At 50.1% G+C, this 18,743-nt stretch overlaps 1 protein-coding gene and 1 long non-coding RNA gene across 2 annotated transcripts in view; one reads left to right on the forward strand and one right to left on the reverse strand.

Moving 5' to 3' along the window:
- The window catches only part of RASGEF1A (RasGEF domain family member 1A), a 33,690-nt gene extending 22,830 nt beyond the window's left edge, over nucleotides 1-10,860 (forward strand). Inside the window, exons 2-13 of the mRNA XM_042960695.1 lie at nucleotides 164-364; nucleotides 2,843-2,965; nucleotides 5,100-5,237; nucleotides 6,105-6,326; nucleotides 6,877-6,951; nucleotides 7,294-7,386; nucleotides 7,846-7,948; nucleotides 8,036-8,115; nucleotides 8,860-9,051; nucleotides 9,861-9,984; nucleotides 10,406-10,478; nucleotides 10,784-10,860. Coding sequence (XP_042816629.1) covers nucleotides 164-364; nucleotides 2,843-2,965; nucleotides 5,100-5,237; nucleotides 6,105-6,326; nucleotides 6,877-6,951; nucleotides 7,294-7,386; nucleotides 7,846-7,948; nucleotides 8,036-8,115; nucleotides 8,860-9,051; nucleotides 9,861-9,984; nucleotides 10,406-10,478; nucleotides 10,784-10,808 — 1,449 coding nt within the window. The 3' untranslated portion in view covers nucleotides 10,809-10,860. The remainder of the gene's footprint in view (nucleotides 1-163; nucleotides 365-2,842; nucleotides 2,966-5,099; nucleotides 5,238-6,104; nucleotides 6,327-6,876; nucleotides 6,952-7,293; nucleotides 7,387-7,845; nucleotides 7,949-8,035; nucleotides 8,116-8,859; nucleotides 9,052-9,860; nucleotides 9,985-10,405; nucleotides 10,479-10,783) is intronic.
- On the reverse strand, nucleotides 9,960-11,835 carry LOC122231894. The gene is made up of 3 exons (XR_006209180.1): nucleotides 11,752-11,835; nucleotides 10,778-10,926; nucleotides 9,960-10,438 (listed from the first exon to the last, which is right to left on the reverse strand). It is a non-coding gene; the product is annotated as an uncharacterized LOC122231894 (long non-coding RNA).
- Nucleotides 11,836-18,743: the final 6,908 nt, after the last annotated feature.

The raw sequence follows: 18,743 nt of genomic DNA on the forward strand, positions 1-18,743 counted from the left end.
AGTGAATGTAGGGCTGCTGAGGAATCTGCCTGGCCATCTGAGCTGCCATTCAATGCCCACCCTTGGGTGGGGTGCCCCTCCTGGCCCTGCTGGGGCTCTCACTGTGCACCTGCACTCAGGCTGCGGGTGACCAGGCCTGTGACGCCTCTTTCTTCTCTCCCAGGAAACTATGCCCCAGACGTCCGTCGTCTTCTCCAGCATACTTGGGCCCAGCTGTAGTGGACAGGTGCTGCCCGGCATGGGGGAGCGAGGAAGTGGGGCCAGCAGCTCCGGGGACCTCGTCTTCCAAGAGGGACGCCTCATCTCTGGGTCCCTAGAGGCTTTGATGGAGCACCTGGTCCCCACAGTGGACTATTACCCGGATGTAAGTGCCTGGGGCCTGGAGATGGGTGGGACTGTTCGGGGTCACCTAGGTTCCAGGGGCAGCTGCTTCGGGGATGGGAAGGGAGGCCCAGACAGAGCTGGACAGAGCAACAGGGGAGAGGCAGGCCATCAGGGAGTCTCAGCCCTACCTCCTGCTCTCTCCTCCTGCCCCTGCAGGGGAGAGGAATCTGCAGGGATGTCCCTGCTGACCCCAGGCAGCTGGGAGATAGCCTTGGTGGCACAAGGAAGCAGATACACAAGGGGTGGAACAGGGGTCAGAGTTCTGAACAGGGTCCTTAGGGAAGAGTCTAAGGAGTAAGACTGGAGCCTTGGGGTCCTGGTGAGGCTCCACCCAGCTGGGAAGTTTGTTTTGTGCATGAAATGCCATGGTCCAGAATAAAGAGGGACAGCCCCGCCATGCCCAGCCAGCATGCAGACCCCACGGCACATGCCTGCGTGGGCAGGACTGGCCTTCCACTACAATTCGGATCCCCCTCTTCATTTCAAGATGCCACTGGTACATTCTTAGAACAGGCAGAAATAGTTCCCTTGTCATGTGTGGCTTCCCTTTTGCCTCTGAGAGGTCACATCTCTTAGCAGCAGTGGTCTTGGGCCTGCCTGCTCCCTTTGGAGGGCCAGGCTGCAACAGTCCCCTTCCAGGTGCCCCCTCCCTCCTGAGGACAGAGCTGTGCTTGCTGGCCTTGGCGTCTGACACAGGCTTGCATGGGAGGGTCGGGGAGGAATTGCCCCCATCCACTCTCCAGCTTTTATCCAACGGTGCTGGAGCCAACTCAGTTTCTGGGTGTTCCTGGCACAACCCCCCCAACACGTCAGGCCTCCTACCTTCCTCCTGGGGCTGTCTACTCCATGCTACTTGAAAACCCAAAGCTGGGCTGGGGCTGGAATTGGTGGTGCAGACACTGCAGCTGAGGGTCAGGTCTCCTGAAGAAGCCTAGGGCAGAGCATCAGCCTCCCAGGGGCTGGCACCTCCAACCCCAGAACTGTTCTGTGGCCTTGTGGGAGGAGCTACTTCTCTTTTAGGTGTGTCCCGAGGGGCCTCCTCAGCTGTTACCCAGTGTTCTCCCCCAGACACTATGCCCTGGGATCACCCCCTGCTTTCCAGGAGAGAGTAAAGGGGTGCAAGTGCAGAGTTAGGGCCGGCAGAGTCCAGCTGGGCATCAGCTTCTCTGCCAAGCTCCTGGGTTCCCTCCCTCCCCCCACTGTCCCCCTCTCCTGTGTATGTGGGCAGCTGGGGATGCACACACACACCAGCGAGTCTCTGTGCTCCTTGGAAATGCACAGCTCCTCCCTGGGTTCTCTTCTTGCCTTGGCTAGGAACTCCAAGGTGTGATGCCTGGGTGACATTCATCACACTTCTGAGCCATCTGTTTAGAAGGGGGCCACCACGCAGCTGGGATCCCTGAGCACCCATGCTACACAGCCTGGGGACAGGGCATGGGAAGTCTGTTGGGGGTTAGAGGAACGCCTGCTGTTCCCAGGAGGATCTCCTCAAGTGGCATCTGAAGGCTGCAGGGGGGCAGTGAGGGCCTGAGGCCTTGAGGCCTGATCTGCAAGGCCTGCGCTTCCCAGCAAACACGGCCCACTTGCTTTGGGCTGGAACAAGGAAGACCTGCCCTGGGCCCAGGGTGAGGGCAAAGGGTCCCAGGCCCCCCAGCCTGCAGCACCCATGTAGGGGTAGAGTCCCCAGGAGAGCTTCAAGCATCTTGCCCCACTCCTAGGTCCAACCTGTCTGCAGGCAGGAGCCAGTGTGAAGGTCTCCCAGGTGCTGACCCATGTCAGACAAAAGGCCTCAGAGAACCCTTGGCCCTGGGCCCTGTTCCCTGACACCTTTTAGTCCAGATCATGAGGGCCCTTCAGAAACTGTACCACATAGCCCAGGGACAAGGGCACATGGATGTGGGCCAGAGGGGCTGTGGTACAGCAGGTGGACATAAGGCCCAGAGCTGGTTGTTAGCACAGGGGCTTTTGACAGTCCCTGACGCTGGGTGCTGGGTCCAAAAATGCCCCACTCTGCCCGCCATTGGCAAGACCAGTAAGGATCTGGATAAGAAGGCTTGGAGACTGACCCTGGCGGCACTGTGGGCTGGGCAATGGGCTCACACAGGCTGGGAGAGTCCCACCAACATCCAGGTTTGGGTGTTAGCTCCTACCGTGGGGTAGGACGGAGGGTGGGGGAGAATCCCAGCAGAGCAAGACTGCTGGGAGCTGAGCTTGTCCGGGGAAGCCTCCAGGAGCTGCAGGGAAGTGGGGTTTGATCTGTGCCTTGCAAGGGAGGCAGGAATTTGGGTGGCAGTGAGAGAAAAGGATGTTCAAGGTGGAGTAAACCATGCAGGAGAAGGCATGGCTGCTGGATGGTGCTGTTGGGCCCGGCAGGTGGCTAGACAGGCTGTGACCATAGCTGGAGGGGGCGGCACAGGCCTGACCTCCTCTTCATCCTCTCTCCCTGTCTCTTCTTCAGAGGACATACATCTTTACATTTCTCTTGAGCTCCCGGGTCTTCATCCCCCCTCATGACCTGCTGGCCCGCGTGGGGCAGATCTGCCTGGAGCAGAGGCAGCAGCTGGAGACCGGGTCTGAGAAGGTAAAGGAGCAGATGGGTACTGCCTGTCTCCGTGCTTCTGGCAGGTCAGGTCTGGCTGAGCCCAGCAGGGGGCCCTCCCTGATGGGGCAGATTGGCTGGTCTCTGGCCTCCTTGGCAGAGGAGCATGGGGTGCATGCGCCTGGGGCATGGCGCCCCATTAGGCATGGGGTGCACACAGAGCCGGGTACTCTTCATGGGATGCTGAAAGTAACTGCTTTTGGTGGGCACTCACACCCCTTTCCAGGAGAGAGCCACGGCAGACAGCTCTGCCAGCAATCCTGGTCAGTGCCGGGACCCCCCGCTGGAAGAAAGGCCGCAGTGGGACCTGGGTCACTGACCCCTCCGGGGTGGGGGTCAGGTGGCAGCACTCGCAGGCTGACTCCTACTCAGAGTGGTTTGCAGTGACTCAAATGGGGCTCTCTGCCCCTGCTGTCTCTTCTTGAGCCAGGCTTTGGGCAGCCGGGATAGTCAAGAAACCACAGGCTGTCCCTGGGGGCATGTGCTTCAGATGAGACTTTTAGAAGCCCAGGGTCTGGTGCAGAAGACCGGGTGGTCAGTGTGCCATCAGAGAGCTGGCAGAGCCTAGTCTGGGCTGTGGCAGAGCATGTCCCATCCCTGTTTGTTGGTGACTTTCCCCTCTACCTTCCCTCCACCAGGCTAGGCCACCTGCCCCTGCAGGTGTGCAGCCCAGGCCTGTGAACTGAGTCTCCTTGTTGGAGGGATGCGGGGATGCGCTCCTGGAGTCCCTGGATGCAGGAAGACAGGCACTGAGCACAGCCTGAGGGTTAGGAAAGGCTCCTGAAGAGACAGGTGGAAATAAGTCCAAGCGGGGTGGCTGGATGAAATTATAGGCTGAAGGTCAGCATGGAGACAGAAGCTTAAGAGGAGCCTGGCATGAACCCGCCAGCCTGTGTTCATGGTGACATGCACCGCAGGGCCTCTGAGGGGCTTCAAGGCTCTAGCTCCTGCTGAGTGTGGGGTGTGGTCCTCTGGGGAAGTATCAGCAAGGCCTCCTGGATGCCGTCTGCACTGGACTCTGGCCAGGAGGAGTGGCTGCAGGGAGTGAGGGGCCAGCTGGGAGAGGCTCCCCAAAGCATGGGAAGCCATCACTAGGGGACCAGCTGGGGACATGGCCAGAATCAGGCAGGTTGGAGGCAGCTCAGCAGGGGTGGGGGCAGATGTGGGCAAGAAGAAGTGGGGGTGGAGGGTGGTGAGAGGCCCACAGGGCAGCTAGAACAGTCCAGGTTGGGCAGGCAGGGAGCTGGTCAGTGCTGGGGAGCTGTGGTGGGCACAGGAGGGGTGTGGGCACATGTGTGTGTGGGGGACAGTGTGGGGCTGGGCCCTGAAGACCCGCTGGGATACTGCGGCCAAGCATTTGGCACATCCTCCTCAGGCCTTACCGGTGTGTGGATCCAGGGTGACGGCAGGGGTGCCCAGCCCATCTTTAAGGATAGGAGGTCCAGAGAGGGATGCCTCTGAGTGTCTGCACCCCTTCCCGGCACTTGCCAACCTGTTGCTAACTGAGAGGGGGCAGGCAAGAATCTCTCATTTAAAAAAAAAAAATTTATTTTTGTTTTTGAGAGAGAGATACAGAGCAAGTGGGGGAGGGGTAGAGAGAGAGGGAGACAAAGCCCCAAGCAGGCTCCGCGCTGCCAGTACAGAGCCCGATGCGGGGCTTGAACCCACACACTATGAGATCATGACTCGAGCAGAAATCAAGAGTTGGATGCCCAACCGACTGAGTCACCCAGGTGCCCTGAGAGTCTCTGATTTTTAATAATTTTCCTTGGTTTTCATTGTTGTCATTTTAAATGGCTAACTTCTAATTACAGCAAAGGAAACTAGTTTTCTATGTCATGGTTATGAGAGGACAAGTTTTTTGAAAATAAATTTAAGTGAAAAAGAAAGCTGACGTAAGGGGAAATATGAAACCAAGCAGGTACAACACAGCCACAGGTAGACAGAGTGGGGATGTCCTTCTCTAGAACCCTCGCCCCAGCATGGGGCTGGGGAGCAGGTCCCACGAGGGATAATGGGGGTGGGAGTGTTGCAGACCTGGGGGAGATGGGGAGGCTTGTACCACTGGTCATCTTGTGCCCACTCTGGAGGGTGACTTTACACCCTGCCACCCCAGGCCAAGCTGAAGTCCTTCTCAGCCAAGATTGTGCAGCTGTTAAAGGAGTGGACAGAAGCCTTCCCCTACGACTTCCAGGATGAGAAGGCCATGGCTGAACTGAAGGCCATTACCCACCGGGTCACGCAGTGTGATGAGGTGAGGTCTTCCTTAGACCCTGGCAGAACCCCTTGGGTATGTGTCTGGGGAAGGGGGGTCTACTCTCACAGGAGGATAGGTCTTCAGGGACAGCTCTGTATGTGGTCCTCTATGCGGTCACCCTCCCAAGACAACTGCTGGATGGCTCCATTTTTGCCCCTCCCCACAAGACTGCTCAGCTGTCCAGCAATGGGCCAGACTTGCCCTTGACATCTTCTGCATGTGGGAAATCCTGTGTCCCGAGTGACGGGCTGGAATGAGCCCAGGCCCCACCTTTCCTGGGCTTGGGGTGAGTGGAGTGGGGACCTAGTAAGAGGTTTTAAGAGCCTGTCTACATCTCTGGCTCCCAGCTCCCTCCTGGCCTTCTGTGGAGACAGGAAACCTGGCTGGCTGGGCCTCCACAATGAAAGTGCTCTGTGTGCTCAGCAGTTTCTGTCTGGCTGGAGGGCTCAGAAAGCCCAGGGAGAGTTCGGGGGGCTGCTCCCACCCAGAGAGCAAAGGTTCCTGGTCCTGGAGGAAGCCCTTCCAGATGCTCTCCTCCCTGCTGTGGGGAGGCCAAAAGTATTTCAGCTAGAGAGCATTAGGAAAACCATGGTTTTCAGACCCAGAAGACTACCCCTGGCCCTGCCCTGGCCCTCCGTTCCCATCCCCACAGGACAGCCAGCTGAGCCACCCTCCTCAACGGTACTCAGAGAAGCCCACACTGTGTTCCATTCTACCTTCAAAAGCCCAAACACTCATGGCAGGTTTTAGTAGGCAAGTGCATTCAAAGTCGGGCACATCCCTGGAGAGGAAATGGGTTTCTCTGGAGAGGTGGTGGCCTTGCCGGCCCACACCTGCACCTTTGTTGTCCCCTGACCTCCACAGGAGAATGGCACAGTGAAGAAGGCCATTGCCCAAATGACACAGAGCCTGCTGCTGTCGCTGGCTGCCCGGAGCCAGCTTCAGGAGCTGCGGGACAAGCTTCGCTCACCGGCGATGGACAAAGGGTCTGTCCTCAAGACTAAGCCGCCAGCCACTCAGAAGGACATCCTGGGTGTGTGCTGTGACCCCCTGGTGCTGGCCCAGCAGCTGACTCATATCGAGCTGGTCAGTGCTTCATTGTGCCCTGCCTGGCATGGGGGCGGGGGTGCACTCACCAATGCTGGACCCCCAGCATCTTTCTCAACATAGTGCTGCAGGGCCTCCCCTGCTGGTCAGACTGGGGTGTCAGGTGAAGCTCACTTGTCAGTTCCTGGGTCCCTGGGATCACAGCAACCCCATGTACAGGGGAGGGGCTGGGATGATGGGGACTGGCCCAGGAGGTGAAAGGCTTAGAGGGGGAGGGCCTGTTCCCCTGCCCTGTCACCTCATCTTGCCTATGCCCTGGGCTGAGAAGGTACCCTGCACCTAGGAGCCACTGCCCCCAAGACTTCCACCTCATCCCATGAAGCCCTGGGAGGGGAGGGTCTTGCAGACCCCTGGGGTGCATTTCAGGGCCTGCCACTGGCTGGGTGCTCTGATCAAGGAGGGCCTGCAGTGCACCCCCGCAGAAAGGTCTTCACAGGTACTCTAAACATGGCCTATACCCCGAGTGTGGGGCCTGCCGGAGAATGGCAGGTTCATCACCCCTCCTGTGCTACCTCCTCGCCCATCCTAGGAGAGGGTCAGCAACATTCACCCTGAGGACCTGATGCAGATCGTCAGCCACATGGACTCTCGGGACAAGCACCGGGTGAGGGGCTGCTGTGTGCTCTGTGGTGGCCTTAGGGTGGGCCTAGCACCTATACCTATGCAGGGTGGGGGCCTTACAACCAAATGTTAGGGGTGTGGCCTGGTGCCTGCCCCAAGGGGTCAGCAGACAGCTATTCAGGGTGCTGTATACTGGAAGGGGGCCACTGTTCCCGGGAGCCTGGGGATGGGGCTTCCTGGGAGACCTGGACCTGTCAGCTGCCCACACCCCACCATCACTTTGTCTCTTTTGGCCATGGTTCCTGCTCATTTCTGGGGTTAGGGCTGGGGCAGCACCTGCTGGCAGGGTCCTCAGGTTCCCTGTGACCTGTTGTGTTTCTCCCAGTGCCGAGGGGACCTGACCAAGACCTATAGCCTGGAGGCCTATGACAACTGGTTCAACTGCCTTAGCATGCTAGTGGCCACCGAGGTGTGCCGGGTAAGTGCTGCATGGCCCATATGGGTGGGGTGACACTGTCCCTTCTCTGGACCCACAGTGCTTCCTGAGGCTCTGACTTCTACACCCCTGAGATGATAAAACTTTGAAAGTGGAGACAGAAGTCTCCATTGCTGGGGCACCAACATCCCTGTTCCCCCCTACCCTCCAGCCAATCTCACAGTAATTATGAGACACCCATCCATGGAGTGTACCTGGCATGTTCTGTGAGTTTATCTGGGACTCCCTTAGTACTCTCAGACTGCCCTCCTGCCCCTCTGCCCAGCACCGAAAATGCTACAGCTGCGTTTCCTGCCTCTGCAGCCGATGAGCATCTCCCCAGCCCTGGGTCTGACAGCTCTGAGGGCCCAGTGTAGCTCCTGTCTAGGCTGCTCTTCAGGGACTGGTTGGGGGGTTACTCCTGTAGGGGGCTCACCCTGAAGCTGTTTGGCTGCTCTCCAGGTGGTGAAGAAGAAGCACCGGACCCGCATGCTAGAGTTCTTTATTGATGTGGCCCGGGAGTGCTTCAACATCGGGAATTTCAACTCCATGATGGCCATCATCTGTGAGTGGCCAGGCCCCAGGGGCTTCCTATCCAGCTTCTGCATGGCCTACCTAACCCCACCCTGACTCCACCTGCTGTTCCCTGCAGCTGGCATGAACCTCAGTCCTGTGGCGAGGCTGAAGAAAACGTGGTCCAAAGTCAAGACGGCCAAGTTTGACGTCTTGGAGGTAAGCACCTCAGCCATGTCCTACACTGGCCTGAGGAGGGGTGAGCCTCATCCACTCTGCCCCCTTGCTCAGAACCCACTGCCCACAGTGCCATCTGGTGTAGGGCATGTTGAGCTGGCCTGGCTGCTCTAGGAGGTGGGTAGCTGAAGCTCTCCTCAGCCCTTGGAACTTTAGGCAGAACTGGCATTGCCTAAGGCAAGTTCTAGAGAGTGGTTAGGAAAGAGTTTGACAAAAGTGGGTCCCAGGGTGTTGCTGGGGTGTTGGGTGATGCTGACGAAGCAGAGGCTGGCCTTTTCCTGGCTTGAGTTCCTGCGGTCCTGGATCATCCGGGTGGCCCAAGAGTGGGTAGGTTCACCTGCAGCCTTCCCTGAAGTATTTGATCACAGAATCTACTTTCTGCAAATGTGTCCTACAGAGCTCGTCAGTTTTGGGAGGTGTTGGTCCAAGTAGAAGGGCAAAGGAAGGTTTTGAAAGGAAAGAAGTGAGACCCAGGCTTAGCAGGGCAGGGAAGAGGTGTGTGTGAGCTGTGAGACTTCTCTGTAACTTTCCTCATGTTTGGATCCAAACCCAGTACTCAGCCAGGTGCTCACTCCCAGAAAGGAGGTCTCTTCTGGTGACAGTCCAGGGCTGCCCAGCAGGGAAATGCCTTCCCCATCGCTGTTTCCTGCTCTGTGAAGGGGCATTCTGAACAAGTCAGGGGTACAGGGAGAACACAGCCAACCAGGTCCTCCTGTCTGCCCACAGCACCACATGGACCCATCCAGCAACTTCTGCAACTACCGCACTGCCCTGCAGGGGGCCACTCAAAGGTCCCAGATGGCCAACAGCAGCAGAGAGAAGATTGTTATCCCTGTATTCAACCTTTTCGTTAAGGACATTTACTTCCTGCACAAAATCCATACCAATCACTTGCCCAATGGGCATGTTAACTTTAAGGTGAGCTCAGCACCCTTGTGGCCTGAGGGGAGGGGGGCCAGACTGTCCCAACACAGGGCAGAACAGACCTCTCAGCCTTATCCTAGGGCAGGTAGAATCTGTGCTACTAGAGCTGAAAAGCAGTAGCCCTTTGCGGAAAGGCCTTTAGGACTGAAAGCTCCAGGGTGGGTTATGTGTGCTGTTTGTGAAGTATAAGGGTGGCCCCAACACTGACCCCACCAGGGAGACACAGAAGGGGCTACTTCTGGGGGTTTGGGAGTGAGGAAGGCTTTAGGCAAGAAGGTACTTGAGCAGGGAGGAGGCAGCAGAATTCCAGATGGAAACCAAGGGTAGCTGGCCAATGGTGGGAAGGTAGGACAAAGGTTATGGGGGCCTGTGTAAGAATCCATAACTCTTTCTTACCCCTTACCTGTGTGAGGTAAGTACTGGACAGCCCCGTTTCCCCTACAGCTCCCCAGAGAATGAGATCATGACACGTTCAGGTTGGTGGTGCTGTGCTGGGTATGGCTGGCATACCTGCCTCAGCCTGGAGTCCCCGATGGGGCCCTCTTGGGGTCTTGCACGGGGGAGGCACAGACCCTGCTGCAGCCTCGGGCCTAGGCAGAGTGCAGGACCGAGTGGTCTTGGGGACACTTACTGGCTCTGATGCTGCATAAAGTGCTGCCGTGGCCACAAAGTCAGCTGAGCAGGGTCACCGTCCCATCTTGCTGGGGCACAGAATGAAACCGGAACCTACATCCCCTGCCCAAACCAAGGATTTCAAGCTTAAGGTGACAAATGAACATCCAGTTGGTCTTCTGTGCCTTCAGAAATTTTGGGAAATCTCCAGACAGATCCATGAGTTCATGACATGGACTCAGGTAGAGTGTCCCTTCGAGAAGGACAAGAAGATTCAGAACTACCTGCTCACGGCACCCATCTACAGCGAGGAAGGTGAGGCCCGGCTCCCCAGGGCAGCACATCCACCTCCCTGCACTGTACATGTCACCTGACTCCCCACGTCCAGGGCCTCTCCTCTCATGGGGGGTTGCCCTGGGAGGCAGGCCTGATCACAGGGGAAGCTGAGCCCACAGGGCTGAGTACATGAGGGTGGGCTGTGGGTAGGTGACAGGATGAGAACAAGGAGAGATGGGGCTCTGGAAGCCCCCTGATAGTGTTGCAGAACCAGGAAGCTTCTCAGTCCCCAAGCTGCGAGCTCTAGAACCCCAGGGAGCAGAGACCTGTGGACAGGTCTAGACCAGAAGTCACTGTCCCTTCCCAGGCCCAGTTGTACCTCTAGAAAGGAAGGGACAACTGGTGTGGTAGGCAGACTGACTGCATGTGGACGTGGGTTCTGAGGGGCTTCTTCTCTCAGCTCTCTTCATCGCCTCCTTTGAAAGTGAAGGTCCTGAAAACCACATGGAGAAGGATAGCTGGAAGACTCTCAGGTAGGAGAACCCCCAGGATGGGCCTGTGAGCCCCCGAGACCAGTCCCGTGCCCAAGTCTGCTGGAAGGGAGAGGACTGGGGAGCGTGATGGATCTGCCCTTCTGAAAGGCAGCCAGGGGTGTCTCTACACAGGCTGCCAGTCGGTGGGAGGCTGAGGACTTGGGTCTGAGTGTCGCTGACGCTTCCCCTCTTGGCCGGATCTTTGAATCCAGGCCGTCCCCAAATAGCGTGGCCTGCCTTCTGCCTGCTCAGGGGAAGGGCCTGCCAACCACCTGACCATTTCTCTGTGCCCTGCTTACCTTTAGGACGACTCTCCTTAACAGAGCCTGAAGGCACGGATGCAGCCTGCAGACGCGGGACGAAGCACACACATGCACTGAGTTTTAATCTTGATTGATAAGGGTTGAGATGAGGAGGCCTCACTGGTTGGGGTCCATTTTGTATATAACTTTTATGAAAAAAAAAAAAAAAAGTAATTATTTCATGCATCAACCTTTGGCACTTACAAAAGTTTTTTTGTTTGTTTATTTTAAATAACAGGGCAGGGCCCTGCTTCGGGGAGGGTGGGGAAAGAGTATCATGGGAGATGGCATCCATGATAACATCTTATTCTAATGAAATGTAGATTTTTATTTTCTACTTTTGATTATTAACATCTTACGAAAAAATATTAAAAAAAAAAAAAAACCCAACCAAAACCAATGTGAGCCCTGCCTGCTTGGACGCCCTTCCAGCCAGTGTCTCTGATGTCGGGGTTAGTGCCTTAGAGAGTACTGGAGGGCCGGTCTCCCACTCTATTCTTTTAGCCCTCAGCCAGCCAGTGCCAGGGAAATGCCAGGAAAGCTCTGCCCTGGGCCACAAAGTACCTGCCCTCAAAACCTAGGCCAGAGAGGTTCTAGCAAGAAGGGCTTGGCTGGCCAAGGGGGCCTCATTTGCATACTTCTAGAAGCAAACCCTGAGTACAGGCTTTCCAAAGTTTACATTTTCATTTTCCTTTATCAGGGATTTAGGGGGTCGGGGAGGGGCAGGGGGATACCTGGCAGCATATTTCCATTGGAATATGTCTGGCAAATTGTTCTTCAACTACATTTTAGGAAAAGAGAAAATCTAAAATAAATGTAAGGGGGGAGGGTGTGGTAGAATTGTCTGTTTCCCAGGCTATAACGGAAAGGTACACTGAGCTGTAATGAAGAGGGTACAAAGTAGACTTGAGGATAGGGACATTTAAAGCAGTTCCTGAAACTCCAGTACAAAATGAAAAGAAGCAACTTACAAAGCGGTATTCAGCAGACTGCCTCCTCCTTCCCTCTGGGTGGGGGGCTCCCCTAAGGGAATCTGAAACAGAATATTAGCCAGACCAGACTGCTGGAGCCCACTCACAGAAAACTGCCCAGCATTTGGAGGTATTTTCCATACCCAAACTTGAGTACACTCCATTTTCTGTCTTTCTGGCTGTGGGAGGGCAAGTCCTGATCCCTCAAAAGCCAGAGGTGGGCCATCTGCTCTGACTCTCTCTCCCTCACAGCAGGGCTTTCATTCTGCACAAGCAGATTCAGAACTACTCACCCTTGTTTCTCTCCGTATGCCTGGCTTCCCAGGAGCCTGCAGCCGAGATGCCCAAGTGAGGATGGGTCAGTTAGTTGCTAATTCCCAAAGCTCCTAGGAGAGCCTGGAGATGTGGAGGTGAGGCCTCAGGAAGGGGTGGCTCCCCAATCCGATATGGACGTCGCCCTCAGCCCTGGGTGGAACAAGATTATTTACACTGTATTGTCACAGTGTTTTTGCACTTTTCAGATGTTCTAGATAGTACATATTGTATCTTGGTAGTACATATTGCTTTGTTTATGTATTTGAGATACAGAAAGGCTAAAAACTTGAGAATATATATTTGGAATACAACGTTAGAACACTTTGTCTTGCGAGTTAAGGAGCTTTCATCTCAGTGTGCACTCCACGGGGTCATCAGTCCTAGTACCTACCTGATACAGTGTCTATGTTTGCTACTTTATTTTCCTGATTTGATACACACCTTATGATGTTTTGGTATTTTGAGATGAACTCTGAGTACAAAGCTGTACCGTAACACAGGATGTCAGTTGGTGTGACTGGACGTACTTGCATCAATAAAAGAACATGTTGCTCCCCTTGCATGCCTGCTCTCTGCGTGTAGCTGGTGAGGCCTGATGGCTTGGCTGCTGACAAAGAGGTGTGAGGATGTCTAGGTCCTATATGGCCCTTCAAAGAAGGAGCAAGGGTCTCCCACCTACACAACACATTCTGACAAAGGGCTTCAAATAAATAATGCAAAACAAGACCAAGTTGTAGAAGAGTTGTGTTCTGGTCCTGCTTTCCTCAAGGAAAGATCCAAAACTGTATCACTAGTTGATTGTATCACATGGTCCTAAAAGTTTGGCAAACTTAACCCATGTAAGACTGTAAATGCTCCTTTACTACAGGACTAGTCAGAACTGTCAGTGGGCTCTGTGGGGCTCTGCTGGGGCAAGGGAAGTTGGGGGCACCTGCTGACATCTTTCTGTAGAACAGTTTGCAGAATGCAGTTCTAGATGGGGGCTCTTTCTGTTGTGATGAGTCACCTTCAAGACTACTAAAGAAAAGGGATTTGTTGAAAGGCACATGAGAGTTTGTGGAATTGAAAGAAAAGCATTGAGACACCGGAATGGAAGCCAAACTCCCACCTGTCCCTCTCCAGCCTATCCCACTGCCACTCTGTCAACAATGCCCAGGCTGGACGAGGTCTGCTCTACAGTTCGCTGAACCTTACCCTGTTCCCTCAGAGCTAACTCGGGCTCATTTTTCAACGTGTACAGTGTCTGTCATCTGCCCAACAGAAACCTTTCTGTGATGGGCGTGCTCTCTACCTGCATTGCTGCTGGTTACATCTGTGCACTGAGATGTGGCCAATACAACTGAGGAATGGAATTTCTAATTTGAGGTGTAAACACCTAGTGGCCACTGTACTGAACGCTAGGCCTGTGGGGCTTTGTCACCTGCTGTCCTTCCAGTGGCCTATGGACAGCACACAATAGGTGCTTAGGTGTTTGTAGAGCAATGAGGACACCTATGAGGATGCACAAGTGAGTTTTGGGGAAATGACACTTTTTCAGTCTTTATGATTCAATGGAATTCTTCATTTCCTGGTAAAGTCATTTTTGAACGTTTCTACCTACCTCAGCTGAAGAAGGGGCAGCACATCCTTCAGTGTGTGTCTTGGCCATGGAGCTTGAGCTGGAAGTGCATGGTGAGCTCTCTTGGCTAGCTGTGGTGCTCCTGCACCCACAGAGTAGTCCCCCTAGGGCATGCTTCTCAAGGTGTGGCTCTTTGACAGCAGCATTAGCAGCACTGGGCACTTGGTCAAACCGATCTCACAGTCCCTCTGCAGGCTCGCTAAAGGGGAAAACGGGGTTGGGGAGTCCAGAGTGTTTGGGAAGCTCCTCTGCTGATCCTCACAGCCTACCTTTCCCAGGTACAGCCCACTTCCCCCAGTGCACTCTGCTTTGCACACATCAAACCTCCACGTCACTAGTGCACGTCCTTTAATGTACTATGGTCCTGTGCTCGCACACATTCTTCCAGAGTCCTCTTACAGCTTCTCTGTAGGGTGAGTGGTGCTCTGTGCTCCTCCGGGCCCCATCTGTTTTCTCACCTTATACCATTGGCATCCGTCTTGCCCACCAGTCTTGGCTTTCTGAGTAGGAGCCACTTGTGTAGCTGTGTGGCCAGCGATCAGCAAGGTGTGCAGCTCCTACCACCACCATATGACGACTGAATGCTGCCTTTCACTTCACACACACATTTCAAGAACAAATCTATGTTACAGCATCATGTGACAGGAAATAAGCTAAGGATCTCTCCTAAGGCCATAGAGACTTCTGTGACAAAACAAAGATTATTTGCGAAATATATACCCATTACACCTATATATAAAAATAATGTCCTGTTCTCCAGGGAGGCAAGACAGGATAAGCATAAGAGCAAGGAATCAAAAGTTAAACTATTAGGATTCGAATCCTAGTTTCCAGTTCTCAGCAGGGCATACTTGGAAAAGTTGTTTGTCTTTTAAAGCTTCCATTTTCTTAAGATTGAGATGAAATTACAATACTGTCTCATGGGGTTGTTGTAATGTTACACGGCAGAAAGTGCAGTGCCTGGTTCATTAGAAGCAGTCAGTGTTAGCTGGGTACTTGCAGTGGCACCCCTGATGAAACTGAACCCCACTTCTCCCACAGAGCAGAATCTCCTGGGAAAAGTGACACAAGAATTGTAAGTGACCTTCTCAAAGGGACAACTGATGTTCTGGTTAATATATTCTAACATTACTGAAAAGTCACTTGTGTTAAATTTAATCAGTATATACATATATGAGGAAAAATCCCACAAATTGGGGATTCTGAACTACTTTCTAAATGAAAAACCTATTACCCACATACAGGCTAGTGACCTTATATCATACCAACATGATTTCTGTTTTTATTCCCAGAAAGGAAGTCATGATAATGTGAGGAAGGTGAAGGGCTACCAACCCCTCTCCCCTAAATATCTATCTTAACATACCCCAAACTCTTACGTATGGATCTTAAGCAACACTGTTGAGGAAACAGTGTTGTCAAGTATATAAAAAACATGGGATTTAAAAAATTCATTTTCATTTCTTAAAGAACGAATAGAGGCTCTTCTCCAAATTTGTTGGTCACAATTCTGAAGAAATTACGAGAGTGTAAGATTGGAAAATATGAAACAAGAGACATAAAGGGCACGGAGAATATAACAATAGGTCTAACATGTTATTGGAGCTTTTGAAAGAATGAGGTAAAGACAATGAAATATAATAGCTGAATATCTTTCAGAACTGATAAAAGACAATAATAATCCAAGGGGCCCAAAGAATCTCAAGCAGGATCAGAAAAAAAAAACAAAACAAACAAAAAAACCCCCAAAACCCTACAAACACACATATCATAGTGATACAGAACAGAGATAAAGAGGAGATCCTGAAGGCAGCCAGGAAAAAAAAGTTGATTACTTTCAAAGGAGTATCAACCTTAAGCTGATAACTTACTTATGAGGGAAATAACTGAAGCCAGAAGACAGCAGAATAACATCAATGTGCTAAAAAAAAATTCCCAACCTAGAATTCTATACTCTTCAAAAAATATTTTTTAAATGAGATAAAGATATTTATGAACCAAAATGGAGTTTGCTATCAGCAGACCTTCACTGAAATTTTAAAGATTGACTCTTGACTCCCACACTATATACATAAATTATTTCTAGATGCATCATAGATCTAAGTATGAATGGCGCAACAAAGATGAGAAGGGAAGTTATAAGCAATCTTAATAAAGCATCTAAAAGAAAACAGGAAAATTTCTTCTTTACTTTGGAGCAGGCAAAGGTTTCTTAAATTGGATACCAAAATCACTGGCTATAAAAGAAAGAAAAATGATAAAATGGACATTAAAATTAACAGCTTTTGTTTACTAACAGATAACATTAAGAGAATGAAAACAGTCCCCTGCCTCGGGGAAGGTATTTGCAATACATAAACCTGACAAAAGACTTGATCCAGAATACAGAAGTAACTCCTACCAATCAATTAAAAAAAAAAAAAAAAGGCAATTTAAAAACAGGTAAAAAAATTTTACTAGGCATTTCAGTAAAGAAGATCTTCAAGTGGCCAATAAGCACATGAAAAGATATCATTTCCCTAGTAATAAACTAATAAAACCAAAATGAGAGAACTGTACATACTCAATAGAGATTAAAGGGTCTAAATTGAAAACATTGAAAATACTATGTTGGGACAACGTGACACAACTGGATTCCTCACACGTGGCTGGCAAGAGTGAGTTATTTGAAAGGACTGAAAAAATTGGTCAGCCTCTGGTAAGGTTAATCAAGGAAAAACAAAAGGCACAAATAATATCTGGAATGAAAGAAGGGTTATCACTATAGATCCTGTACATATTACAGATATAATAGGATATTGTAAACAACTTTGTATATTTCATCTAAATTTTCAAATTTATCACTATAAATTCCTAGAAGACTGCACCTTATCTAAAATAACACAATCAAAACTGACTTTAAAAGAAAGAGAAAATCTGAATAGATCTATAATCATTAAATAAATTGGACCAATGATCAGAAATCTTCCCAAAATGAAAACTTCATGGTCATGTGGCTTTCAGGTAGTTCTCTCAAATATTCAAAGAAGAAATAATTCCAGTCTTACAAAACTTTTTTAGAAACAGAAGGAGGAAGACCTATCACTTACTTTATAGGTTAGCATAACCTTAATAAAAACTCATGAACACAGATGAAAAACACCTCAAATATATATACACATAAACACCCATACACACACGAATACATACACAGATATGCAAATGAAGTGTGTGTGTGTGTGTGTGCGCATGCACACACGATAAACTAAATCCAGCAATGCATAATAAGAATAATCTATCATGAAAGATTGGAGTTTACCCTAGGAATGCAAGGGTACTTCAGAAAACTGATTAACTTAATTTAACATCTCAAAGATGGAAAAAAAACATATGATCATCTCAACAGATGCAGTAATATAAAGTAACTTTGTTAACTTGATAAAGGGCATTTATAAAAACACCTTCAACAAATACCATACTTACTGATGAAACACTGAGAGTGTTCCCCTTGAAATCAGAAACATGGGCAGGAAGTCCACTATTATCACCTCCAGTCAACACTGCACAACAAATCCCAACAAGCACAGTAAGACACGGAAAATAAAGACATAAAAACTGAAAAGAAACAAAACTTTTACTACTCATAGAGATATGATTGCATAACAGAAAAATACGAAAGAAGCCAGAAATACATCACTAGAATTAAGTGTTTTTGGCAAGGTTGCTGAACACAAGCATCAATTGGGTTTCTAAGCCCAGCAATAGACAATAAAAAAAGAAAAAAGATAGTTACAATGGCATAAAAAATGCAAAGTATCTAGGAAAAATCTATAAAATAATACATGTAAACCCACTGTGTGAAAAAGTATAAAATTTAATTGAAAGACAATATAGACCTAAATAGATATGTCATGTTCAAGGACTGGAAGACTCCGTATCATAAAGATGTGAAATGTCCCCAAGGTGATCTTAGAGATTCAATGAAATCCCAATCAAATTCATGACAGTTTTGTGAAACTTAACTAGCTTATTCTAAAATTTATATGAAAATACCAGGGCCACAAGTAGCCATGACAATTGTTAAGAATGGGCAAATGGACTAGCTCTTAGAAATAGTGATTTCTTATAAAGTTATAGTAATTTAGGCCATGATGTAAGGGTATGGTGATGGACAGAAAGCCTAATTGAACAGAGAGAGCCCAGAACCAGACCTCTCTCCATGTATGGAGATCTGATGGATGGGAGTGGTTCTGCAGATCAGTGGGTAAAATATGGACTATATTGTAAGGTGATGCTGGAAACAGTGTAATACAATCCTTACCTCATGGCACATATAAAAAGCTCTTCCAGTTAGGTTAAAGACCTAACTAGGAAAAGCAAAGCTATATATGAGGTATTCAGGAGACAATATAGAACAATAGCTTTAAGCCCTCTTTCCTTAATATAAGGTTATAAATCAATAATAAAAAGTAGAATCCATAAAGGGAAAAAATAGTCACATTAAAGTTAATTTCTATTAATGAAAAAGTACCATCAAGAATGGGAAAAAACAAGCCACATCCTGGGAGGAGATAGTTAACCAATAAGAACTGGTTATGTGATGAATTCCTATGAACTGATAGAAATGGGCAAAAAGACTGAAATGCAAATTGTAATTCTAATTCATGCCTAAGGCCTACTAGATTAGCAAGAATTAATAAACCTAACAAAATTAAGTATTGCCAAGGATGCAAAATGAACTGTCTCACACTGCTGAAGATGGTCCACTTTGGAAAGGAAACAGAATGTACACACAACTGATGACCCAACATTATTACTAAAGAAATTCTTGTACACTGACACATATATAGTCGGGAAAACTAAGAAAAACAAGTGAAAAATTATCACAGAAATCAGAATGGCTGCTATTATGGGAGGTGAGGGTGTGTGATTAAGAAGGGGCACACAGAGGCCTTTCACTGACAATGTTCTTTATCTCACTCTGGGTAGCTGTTTGCTTTATTACTCTTTAAATTACACAATTACATGTTATATTCTTTTCTGTATTTATGGTATTTTGCAACAGAAAAAAATTATCACA

This window comes from Panthera tigris, chromosome D2 (assembly GCF_018350195.1).
Source record: "Panthera tigris isolate Pti1 chromosome D2, P.tigris_Pti1_mat1.1, whole genome shotgun sequence".
Classification (NCBI taxonomy): domain Eukaryota; kingdom Metazoa; phylum Chordata; class Mammalia; order Carnivora; family Felidae; genus Panthera; species Panthera tigris.